Below are 12,016 nucleotides of genomic sequence, written 5' to 3'. Positions count from 1 at the left end.
TGAAAGATGTAGAAAAACAGACGAGAGTAGGATTTAGAAATGAGCCCCTGAGCAGGCTCTTTTAGTCACAAGGGTTTAGAAACTGTGGTTTAGGCACTGTCTGTGGAGAAAAGCAACCATCAATCCAAGGGAGAATGGGAAAGGGACAAGGGGAGGGAGGTGGAGAACAGCCATCTGGGGGTGGGAGGAAAAAGCGAGAATAAATCACCCACAGAATATATGGAAATAATCTTTCTTATATGTTCTCCCAAAAGATAAGGCTGTCTAAGGGAGAAACAAGTTTAGACCACTGCCCAACCAAGCTCAGCCTGAATGAAGACAGTCTTTGCAAATCACAAGGTAACTGCCTTTGCTTATTAAGATGGCATATAGTAGTTTAAATATTAGTGATTGGTTAGGTCCAGAGTAAGTTCTTTTCTAAGATAGTCTGATTTGTAAAAACAGTACAGAAAACCAAACCCTCCAATATGGAAATTTATAATGGCTACAACCACAGGAGCACCTGGGTGACTCAATGGGTTAAGCATCCGTCTCTTGATTTCAGCTCAGGTCATGATCTCAGGGTTGTGAGGTGGAGCCCTGCTTCAGGCTCCACGCTGGGAAGGGAGTCTGCTTAAAATTCTTTTTCTCTCTCAAAACAAAAACAAAACCAAAACGTATAGCCAACACATTAAAACTGCCTATACATACACAAAGATTTGATGATGGAATTCAGTTTAGTTTCATAAACATGTATGAAGTATATTTTTGAGAACTCAATATATTAAAAAAGTTTTTACAAAGCTGTCTTAATAAATCCATATATGCTCAAAGAATAATTCTATAGAATGGACATATCTTGAGTCTAGCAAAGTAAGTCATGAGTGTTAGAAATGAATTACCCATTTTTAGTCAGAATATAATAGAAAATGAGTATTTGTACAACACCATGATAAAACAGAGTGGAGAAATAACAATTGCTTTTTAAATCTATCTCAACTCAACCCCTACACCTTTGTTGAAGTAATTGAAGGGCATATATATAAAACTATTAAAATAGTTAATATTTTAAATATTAATTAAAATCTTTATTAAAATAAAGATGTGCACGAATATCCCACCCCAAGAGCAATGCGTAATGAAAATGTACAAGTATCACTAGATACTGAAATACTTTCCAAATATTTGCTTTGTCAAATGGATTTCCATTTATAAATTGTTGAGTGTTCAGTTAAATGATAGAATATCTCGGAAAAACATAATATGTATCTAATACCCTGCTTGGGCAAAACTTGCTTTGAAGTGTGTCTCATAGATACAACCCAAGACCCCATATTAAAAAAAAAAAAAAAAAAAAAGAATCACTAAATTTTTAATGACCCTTTCTAAGCAGTATTAAAACATTGCATGTTTTATGTGTTTGGGCCTACTTCATTCCAGAAGGAAGTAAGTTCTCTCCTCTACTTCTTTTGTATTCAACTGTCAGCTATAATTCATTGAATTCCAGTCATGAATTAGGTACTGTGCTAGCTAATACTGCACATGCTTTCATTCATTTACCAAGTATTTATAAAGTGTTTATTTTATGCTAGGCCCTGGGAGTGTAATGATGAGTAAAATAGATGATCATGACAATCCTGCAAGCTGGGAATTTTTGTTACATTTTATGATTAAGGAAACCAAGACTGAGAGAGGTTAATGTAACTTGTAAAGAGTAACTCATTAAATGCCCTACTCTTATTTTTTAAATTAATGGAAAAAAGATGCTCATGAGGATGTTACTGTCTTTATCCAGTCGATAGTAAGGATATCATATCTTTTAAAAGTGTGGCTTTTTCCATATTCACTTTTAAGTTTATTGAGGTATAACTGACATACGATAAAACGTAATACTGTTTTCAGCACAGCCCTATTACATATACATACACATATACATGGCTTTGTATGTACATAAGCTTTTATTTGCTTGGATAAATACCTAGGAATGGGATAATTAGATCATATGGCAGGTGTATGTTTAAGAAATTGCCAAAGCACTTGATGGGATGAGCACTTGGTGTTATGCTATATGTTGGCAAATTGAACGCCAATAAAAAAAAAAAAGAAAAGAAAAGAAATCGCCAAAGTGTTTTACAAAGTGGTTATACCATTTTACATTCCAACAAGCAGTGTAGGAGAGTTCTAATTTTTCCACATCCTCATGAACAGATGGTATGGCTGGTCTTTTCAACTTAACCATTCTAAAACAGGTGTGGTGATATCTCATTTACATTTACCTAATGACTAAAGATGTTGAGCATATTTGCATGCATTTTTTGCCATATATATCTTTTTTTGTGAAATGTCCATATCTTTTACCCATATTTTACTTCCATTGTTTTCTTATAATTGAGTTTTCAGAGCTCTTAACAAATTCTGCATACTAGTCCTTTATCAGATATGTGACTTGCAAATATTTTCTCCCAGTCTGTGATTTACATTCTGTTAAAATATTAAGTGTTATTCTCCTAACCCTGCCTTTTGAAAAGCAGACGTTTTCAATTTTTGAGTATCAGTTTGTTCTTTCGTGGGTCACAATTTTGGTTTTGAATTTAACCGAAGGTTGGGATTTTTTTTTCTAGGAATTTTATAGTTTTATAATTAAGTTTATGATCTTTATTGAGATGTTTTTTCCTATGCACAAATTATGGATCAGAGTTCATTTGTGTGTGATATTCCAGCAGCAGTTGTTGAAAATACTATCCTTTCTCCACCAGATTGCTTTTGTACCTTTGTCAAAAATCACTTGTCCAAGTATGTGTGAGTCCATTTCTGAACTCAATTTTGTTCTATTGATCTACGTGTCTGTCTTTCCACCAATAGCACAGCATCTTGATTACTGTAGCTTTGTAATTAGTCTTGAAATCGGTGCTAGTCCTCCAACTTTTTTCTTTTTTAAAGTGGTTTTTGACCATTCTAGGTTTTTTGTTTTCCCATATGAAATATTTTAATAGTTTTTTTTTTTTTTTTTTATGATAGGCACACAGTGAGAGAGAGAGGTAGAGACACAGGCAGAGGGAGAAGCAGGCTCCATGCACCGGGAGCCCGAAGTGGGATTCGATCCCCGGTCTCCAGGATCGTGCCCTGGGCCAAAGGCAGGCGCCAAACCGCTGCGCCACCCAGGGATCCCTGAATTTTGTATTTTGTCTTGCATAAGCCTGCTCTGACTTTGATTGGAATTGTGTTCAATCTGTAAATCAGTACTCTAAGAATTTGGTGTCTGCAATATAGTCTTTCAACTCATTAGTACATCTCCTCATCAACTGAGGTCATTAATTTCTCAGTGATGTTTTATAGTTTTTAGTGTAAAGGTCTTTCACTTCTTTTGACATATTTGTCTCTAGGTCTTTCACATTTTTTTGGTGCTCTAGTAAATGGTACTTGCACATTTTTAATTTGTTCGTTACCAGTGTATAAAGAGAATTGATTCTTTGTATTGATTTTGTATCCTGCAATCTTCCTAAAATCACATTATAGTGGCTTATTTGTAGATTGATTTGGGTTTTCTATGAGAGATGATAATGTCCTTTGGGTTCTCTATGTAGATAATAATGTCATCTGTAAATAAGGACAGTTTTACTTCTTTTCTGATCTATATGATTTTTTTTTAGCTGATTACATTGGCTAGAACCCTCAGGATGTCAAAGTGATTAGAGAGCATTCTTGCTTTATTCCAGATCTTAGGGAGAAAGCATTTAGTCTTTAACCCATTAAGTATGATGTTAGCTGTTGAGTTTTCACAGAATCCTTTATCAGGTTGAAGAAGTTCCTTTTTTTTTTTTTTAAGATTTTATTATTTATTCATGAGAGACACACAGAGAGAGGCAGAGACATAGGCAAAGGGAGAAGCAGGCTCCCTGTGGCAAGCCCGATGCGGGACTTGATCCCAGGACCCCAGGATCACGACCTGAGCCAAAGGCAGACGCTTAACCACTGAGCCACCCAGGTGCCCTCAAGAAGTTCCCTTTTATACACCCATTAATATTGGATTTTGTCAAAAGATTTTTCTGCATTTTTGGAGATAATCATATGCTTTTTTTCTTTTTAAACTTATAAATTTGGTGAATTACTTTGATTAATATCTGAATGTTAAAGTAGCCCTGCATTCCTGAGATAAACTCCACTTGATTGTGATTTAGTAATTGTAATCCCTTAATTTTTTTTAAAGAACAATTTTTATCTCTATACTTATATCTGCATTTATTCCAAACACATATTAAAATCTTGCAAAGTACTAGGCCTCTGAGGATACAGCTATGAAAAGATAATTCCCTGCTCCTGTGGAGCTTACCTTTTAGTATGATAGGTATATATCTATATCCACTTAAGGAAGGACCTATCTAAAATGAATCTTGAAGCATGACTCAAATGTCATCAAACAAGAATACTCCCCATCAAATGAATGTTCTCTTTCCAGATGAAGTCATTTTGTGAATCTTTCTTGGAGAAAGGTATATTTGGCTAAATCGGTTCATAAAGAGAATGGATAGATTACTTTTTAGATTCTCAGCTGTGACTGTAGTTGACCATGTCCCTTTACGTGTGTTCAGAAGTGTTTGTTGCAGGCAGTATCGTGAGTCCTGGAGAAAATTCAATTTCAGTTAGTAATCTCAAAGGATCTTGCTAACACATGCCTCTCATAATTAAAGGCAGTTACTTTGGTCATGACCTGCCTCTTGTGTAGATGGCCAACTCTTAGAACTTTATTTGAGATCTCATTACGATATTTTGCATCTCCTTAGGACACACTGCCAGCCATCCACTTACTCTCGCCAGACTTGAACCTATTGACTAGAATACACTCATATGCTTCTTGACCACATTTTGTGTATTGACCCTATGCTTAGTTCTCCTTCGACCTTCCATCAAGAATCCAAGTTCACACTGTTCCACCACCACTTGCTCTTAAGAATGCTCTCCAGCCCACTGTCTGGTGCTGTGTTGCCACCTAGTGGCTATAGGCCGCGTGGCTTTCACCTGCCACCTTAGATCTGCAATACTCCATGCCCTGCTGAGAGTGCTCACTTTCGAAATGTCCTTTTTGTTTACTCTGCTGAGGGAGACTTTGCTCTAAATGTTTTTGGAATTCCTATTTTGGAATTGCTTCAGACCCTTGGTTAAATTCTTCTGAGCACTGCGGCATAGTAGTTAAGGATGTGGATTCTGGAGTTTGGGTTTAAATCCCAAGGCCACCGTTTATTATTTGACCAGGTCAAATTACTATACCTCTCTGTGCCTTCCTCTTTTTTCTTTTTGTTTTTAATAAACCTGTTTGGAAAGAGAGAGGTGAAGATAAGGTAAGTAAATAATGAAGGTAACTACCTCATGGAAAACTGTGAAGATAAAATGAGTTTATATATATACAGCTTGAAGAACAGCTCTTTGTCAACTCACAATAAATGTAAGCCACCTTATGTGAGAAGTTGGGCAAGCTACTTAATCTCTCTGAGTCTCCTTTATCATCCTGGAAGGAGAATTAGTGAGGAGTTACTGTGAGGATTGAGTGAAAGGGTGCATGTGGAGCATACAGTTCAGTACCTGGCATGTAGTCAAGCAGTAAGCACTCAGTAAGTGTTAGCTCCTATTATTATGTAACTCAGGCCCTTGAGATGGAAATCATGAATGAAAAATTCATGAGGATGAGGCTGAATTTAATAAATATGCCAGTTATTCCAGTCAAGTCTGAATAAACACAGTAGACAATCACATTTTTCTCTGGCCTCATTCTCTTTAACTCCACCACATTAAACACTACCAACTAAGCCCCTTTTCTCAGAGCTCCTGCCTTGGCTTTTGTGGTTTTCCTGATACTTCTTCAGTTTCTCTCCTTGGTCTTTCCTGCTGCCCTCTTATCATGGATGTATCTCAAACTCTTACCTCAGCAGTGTGCTTTCCTTATTACCCCTTTCAGTAACTTGGTCCACTCTTACTCTGCTGAGAATGCTCCACCTTGCCTCTATCTCCTGGGTTTGAACCCAATCTCTTCCCTCAATGTCAGTGTGTCCAGAACAGAGCTTGAGTCATCTCTGTCTCTCTCCTCAGGTCCCTACATCCAGTCCCTCACTTAGGATAACTATGTCTTCCTTTACAGTGCATCTCATATTTGCCTCTTCCTTTGCATTACCAGGACTGACCCCTGGATCAGGCTCATGGCTCCCCTTATTAGACCAGAGGGCTCTAAACTTTTCCATCTTGTACCCATCAGGAAACATTTTTGAGCACACATTCCAAATGAGCGTGTATTTATCTATAAATTATATATGTGTTCTACTCTACTAATATTAATATATTAATGTATATTATTTAAAAAGAGAAAATAGACATTGAAATGAGAGTGAAGAATTTGACATAAATATTTTAATATTTTTATATATTAAATGAATACAAAAGGCCTTTTTGCTCTTGTTAAATATATTATAAATAATACCTTTTAGTAAGAACAATGAGATTAAATATACCTAGTTATTTCTTGAAATGTTGACTGATAGTTTGTAATAGAGCTATTTAAAAGTCTGGCTTCGGGGATCCCTGGGTGGCTCAGCAGTTTAGCCCCTGCTTTTGGCCCAGGGCGTGATCCTGGAGCCCCTAGGATTGTCCAAAGCATGTATATCTCTAATAAAGGTAGCATTAGTTGATTGTACCAATGAAATCATAGTTGTTTTTTACTTTTGTCCAGAATTATGCTATGTTTTTAAAAATAGAATGTATATTTTTAGTACAGCTGAGATATTTTTCTATTTTAGTTTTCATTTAATTTTCTATTTCATTTTCATTTAGTTTTCATTTAATGTTTGCTGGTTGGTTTGTTTTTTTTAAGATTTTATTTATTTATTCATGAGAGACACACAGAGAGAGAGAGAGAGAGAGAGAGAGGCAGAGACACAGGCAGAGGGAGAAGCAGTCTCCATGCAGGGAGCCCGATGCAGGACTCAATCCTGGGTCTCCAGGATCACGCCCTGGGCTGAAGGCGGTGCTAAACCGCTGAGCCACCCAAACTGCCCATTGCTGGTAATTTTTTATGTTCATTTGTTTGTTTTCCCGTGGGTGATATAACCTAGATGATGATATATTGAAATGTGGTGAGTAGGGTTAGATGAGCGTATATTTCTCTATCTTTCCCAGAAATTTATCACATTTTTTATAACTAATAAGTGACCTAGGAACATGCCCAAGATAATATCTTTAAGAGAACAGAAAAGCAGGATACAAAGCTAAATTACCTAATTGAGGGCACCTGGGTGGCTCAGTTGGTTAAGTATCTGTCTTTGGCTCAGGTCATGTTCTCTGTGTCCTAGAATCGAGTCCCATGTCAGGCTCTCTGCTCAGGGGGGAGTCTGCTTCTCACTCTCCCTCTATACTCTCCCCCTCTCTCTTTCTCTCAAATAAATGAAATCTTTTTTTAAAAATGGAGCCTCTGAAAGTAGGTAGAGGGGTCTTCCCTCTTCCCACCAGGAAACACTTTAATCACAGCAATGAAGATTTTGATCAGTTTTACATGCAAGGGTTCCTGCATATGCTTTGGTTTGAAAGAGTGTTCTAGCTGCTAAATTAGAAGTTTAAAGATGTTTATACTTATGCCTGCCACACTGGAGAGAGAATAGGGCAGAGGTATGTAGCAAGGGACAAAAAATATAAACTAACCGTATTTTAAAATGTCTTTTACTGTAAATATGTTTTTCTTCTATTCATACTCCTCTGAAAGACAAAGTATTATTAGCCCAGAGCAAAACAGTGAAGGCAGGAGAGATGAACCCGTACTACAATCTGGAAGGTGGGTTGGCCAATCATCTCAAGCCAATAGAGGACTTCTGCACAAAATTCTTTGTGGGAACAGAGGTGAGTCAGAATTATCTGCTCTTTTATATATACGTTATATATATATGAATATATATAGTCTTCATTATATATATATTCTTAATTTCAGTTTTATTGAAACATAATTGACATAGAAAATTGTAAGATATTTAAGTGTACATCGTGGTGATTTCATGTATGTATACATTGTGAAAGGCTTCCCTTCATCTAATTAATTAACACATCCATCACCTCACACGTTTATCTTTGTGCCTGTGTGTATGATAACATTTAAGTCATACTCGCTTAGCAAATTTCAATTATGCAATATGGTGTTATACTGTAGTCACCATGTTTTATATCATATCCTCAGAACTCTGTACCTTCCCCTAGCCTTTTCCTATTTCTGCTCCCCCACACCCCCATCCTGGCAAGCACTTTTCTATTCTGATTCATTACAACCTCTACTGTACATTTGCCTTATTAAGGTTCATAATATTTATACCACTCCCATATTTTAGTATACTTGTTTGCATTGAATTTTTTAATAGATTCATATTCATATTCAAAATATTCCTGATGAATGTGAAAAAAATCTATAAAATTCAGTATGACCCTCTTTACTAATGATTTATTGACCAACCTAAAAATATTTATTGAACACCTATACCATATAGAAGAAACCTTGCTAAGTATTATAGATCTACTAAGAAAATATATTGCTTTGGTAGCTAGCAAAATGTAGCAGGAGAGACAGTGCAAAACTCACTCAATTCAAAAGTAACAACTGGATATAATAATAATGGCTGTCGGGGATCCCTGGGTGGCGTAGCAGTTTGGCGCCTGCCTTTGGCCCAGGGCGCGATCCTGGAGACCCGGGATCAAATCCCACGTCGGGCTCCCGGTGCATGGAGCCTGCTTCTCCCTCTGCCTGTGTCTCTGCCTCTCTCTCTCTCTGTGTGACTATCATAAATAAATTTAAAAAAAATTAAAAAAATAATAATAATAATGGCTGTCATTTTTTGGCACCAACTATAATAACCAAAGTGAGCTTCCATTTATTCAACATTTTCTATATAGTAGGGTCTATGCCAGTATTTGTTCCAAATTATATCTCATCTAATCCTAATAATCTTGTAGGGATTAAATTTCGCTTTGCCAATGAAGAAATAAGACTCAGAACTATATCTATGGTCATATAGAAACAGAAATGTCCTTTTCATTCATGACTCGATTTCCCTGAAATAAAGGGTTTACCCTCCAAGCCATGCCACCATGGGAAGACATCATAGCTTGGTCTCACCGGAATGCATTCTGCACTGACACTTTAGTATTATGAGGGTATTAGTTGATTACAGCAGTTCTCAAGAGCATACTGCCCACCAGGCACAGCACTAGGCCTTAGATCAGACATGAATCAACAGCACAGTCCCTGTTCTCAGGGCACCCTCTGCCTAGTTAAGGAGCAGAAACATTAACAACATTATCCATGTCAGTGCCCATCCAGAAGCCACAGGGATGAGAGAGGGGAGGTTGGGGGGAGGCAGACTGTTAGTTGGCTGGACTTTGGAGGTTGAGGAAGCATCTGAAAGATCAGAGTACAATTCCCAGCAGAAGTAACAGCCTGAACAATGCTTTGGAATTACAGAAGCCTGGGATTTGTCTACAGATAGTGGAATCATTGGCAAGAGGGGATGCTATACCTTGACTGCTAGGTTGGGATCCAACCAAAGAGCCTTTTCTGCCACATTAGGGAAATTGAATTACATTTGGTAGACAATGAGGCATTTACCAAACAGATACTTGTTTTATAACTTGGGCTTTCAATTTTTTATAACTTGGGCTTCTAATATTTTTTTAATTTTGGAAAAATACAAGTTCCACCTTAACAAATTTGAAGTGTATAATTCAGTGCTATTAGACACATTTCATATGGTTGAGCAACACTCACAGCCATTTCTCTCTAGATATCTCCAAACTGAAATTCTGTAGCCATTAAAACAATAATTCACCGTTCCCTCCAGCCCCCAGCCCATGGCAACCATTCTACTCTCTGTCTCTCTGAATTTGACTGCTCTAGGTCCCTTATGTAAGTAGAATCATGTAATATTTGTTTCTTTGACACAAGTTTTGAAAGCAGGGGGTGACAGCTTTAGAAAGATGAATGATCATAAGATCTTAAAACAGAAATTAAAGTATGACACCCTGTGCCTAAACTCTTCAGTGACAACTCAGTCAAATGTGAATAAAATCGAAACTCTTTACTCAGTCAAATGTGAATAAAATAGAAACTCTTTACACTGTGGCCTACAAGATTCTGCATGTTTTATATTTGGCTATGTTATATATTTAATTTGGCTGTTTTATATCTCTACACCCCCATCTGTACCAATCTCCTTCTCTCCCTCCAGTTGCTCTGATTTTTCTCTTCTTTTTCTACACCAAACTCTTTCCTGCCTTTCGAGCTTTTACCCTCCTTAGAATTAACTTCATCTATCATTCAGCAGCTATTTATTGAGCATTTACCCTATGCCAGACACTGTTCTTGGTCCAGGGAATATAGCAGTGAACAAACAGACAAAATTCCCCACCCTCATGGGCTGACATTCCAGTGGAATGCTCTTCTACCAACACTTGACATGGCTGCTCCATCGAGAGAGAATAAGGGAGACTGCTCTGGGATCTAGATTGGCTAGTGCAGGACTGAGGCAGGAGACAGTGGAGCCAGAAAGGCAGACAGGCTAGACAAGCAGTGATTTTAAGTGGGTCAACCCTGAGATGAAGAGGGCGTGAGCAGTGGGGCCAGGAATGTCAACACAGGGGAGAAGAGTCGAGTTCTCCGCACCAGGTAACTGGATGGAGAAGGACGTGAAAGTTCCCAGCCAGCTGGCTACAGATAGAATGGGCACTCAGCATGTATTTATTAACCTGGTTCAAGCTTCTCCTCTTTGACTTGGCTCTGTTAAGTGTTCCATGTATCAGTTGTGAGACCAAGGAGATATTAATGACTCTTACAGGACTCTGGCAAGGGCTGGCTCACGTACAGAAAGGTCCTAACCACAGCAGCAAATGCTGTGCTCAGGCAGTGGTGAGGGGGGTGAGGTGCCACAGGCCACAGGAGAGGTGTGCGCACACTGGCCGCGGGCCGGCCTGTCTGCTCCCTCAGACTCTGGACACCACAAGTGGAGGGAGGGCTCGTCTTCTGATGCTGAACTGCGAACACCAAACACAGTCCTTGTCTGTTATGTGAATTAATGGATAAAAGCACAGATGAGTGAATGAGTGCCACCACCCCCCCCCTCCAGTGAGCTCATCCTTCACTTTGCATAGCAAATGCTTTCTCCTGTCCTTTCTTCTACACATCTCAAGCCGTCCTTCAGTTCCTCTCAACAACTCTTTTTATACATCCTTCTCTGGGTTTTCCTTTTACTACCCAGAGAGAAAAACATTGGAATTAGGAGACTGCATCTGGGCGACCCTGAGTCACTAAACCTTTCCGAGTCTCCAGGTTCCTTCAGACTAAAGATTTTCTCGAAACCTCTCCCACCTCTGCTATTCACAGGCTCTGCGTCTTTTCCCTTTGGCTGCTGTTTCTGCCTCTGTATTACACCAGGTCCCTCTGCCTTCCCCCCTCCTTAAAATGGCCATAAGCAGAGCAGAAATATATATTATTAGCTATATTATTTAAATGGAACTTTGTTTCCTGTCCTCAACTTTAAAGATAATGGTGCCATATTATCAATTTACATTCCCCCTTTCCCTCTTACTCCACAAATATTTTTAACTACTGACTTTGTATCATACTGAGGACAAATCACTGAAGAAGTCAGACCAGATCCCTTCTTGGAGCTTTTGGTCTGTTGGGACAGTTCCCCTATTAATAAAAACTTGAGAAACCCAGAAGTGAGAACTTGTGTCCATAGATTATTTTCATAAATGCTTGTGTTTTCCATAGCATTCTGTGGAGATAAAAATTTGGTAAGTTCATTTTTTGTTGCCGTTTAATATAAAAATTAAGTAATTGTTTTTTTTAATAAATTAATTTTAAGTAATTGTTTTGAGCCTCCCCACCCCCCTAACCATATCAAGTTATCACTGCATTGAGTTAACCTGTCACTTTGGGCTTGTGTGAGGCACAGTCAGCTTTAGTACATGCACATGAGGTCTTTATTCCCTTAAGACGTCGCTGTACTCATCAGAAACC

The 12,016-nt window shown here is 38.1% G+C and overlaps 1 protein-coding gene across 8 annotated transcripts in view; it reads left to right on the top strand.

Moving 5' to 3' along the window:
• The window catches only part of DNAI3 (dynein axonemal intermediate chain 3), an 80,326-nt gene that overhangs the window by 44,585 nt on the left and 23,725 nt on the right, over positions 1-12,016 (top strand). For all 8 annotated transcript variants that reach the window (XM_038541509.1, XM_038541511.1, XM_038541510.1 and 5 more), the window contains 2 exons: positions 255-339; positions 7,721-7,854. In XM_038541509.1, the coding sequence (XP_038397437.1) occupies positions 255-339; positions 7,721-7,854 (219 nt within the window). The remainder of the gene's footprint in view (positions 1-254; positions 340-7,720; positions 7,855-12,016) is intronic.

The sequence above is a fragment of the Canis lupus genome, chromosome 6 (genome assembly GCF_011100685.1).
Source record: "Canis lupus familiaris isolate Mischka breed German Shepherd chromosome 6, alternate assembly UU_Cfam_GSD_1.0, whole genome shotgun sequence".
In the NCBI taxonomy this organism is placed as follows: domain Eukaryota; kingdom Metazoa; phylum Chordata; class Mammalia; order Carnivora; family Canidae; genus Canis; species Canis lupus.
The sequence above is the reverse complement of the archived record's forward strand: the minus strand, read 5'-3'. Positions and strand labels throughout refer to the sequence as shown.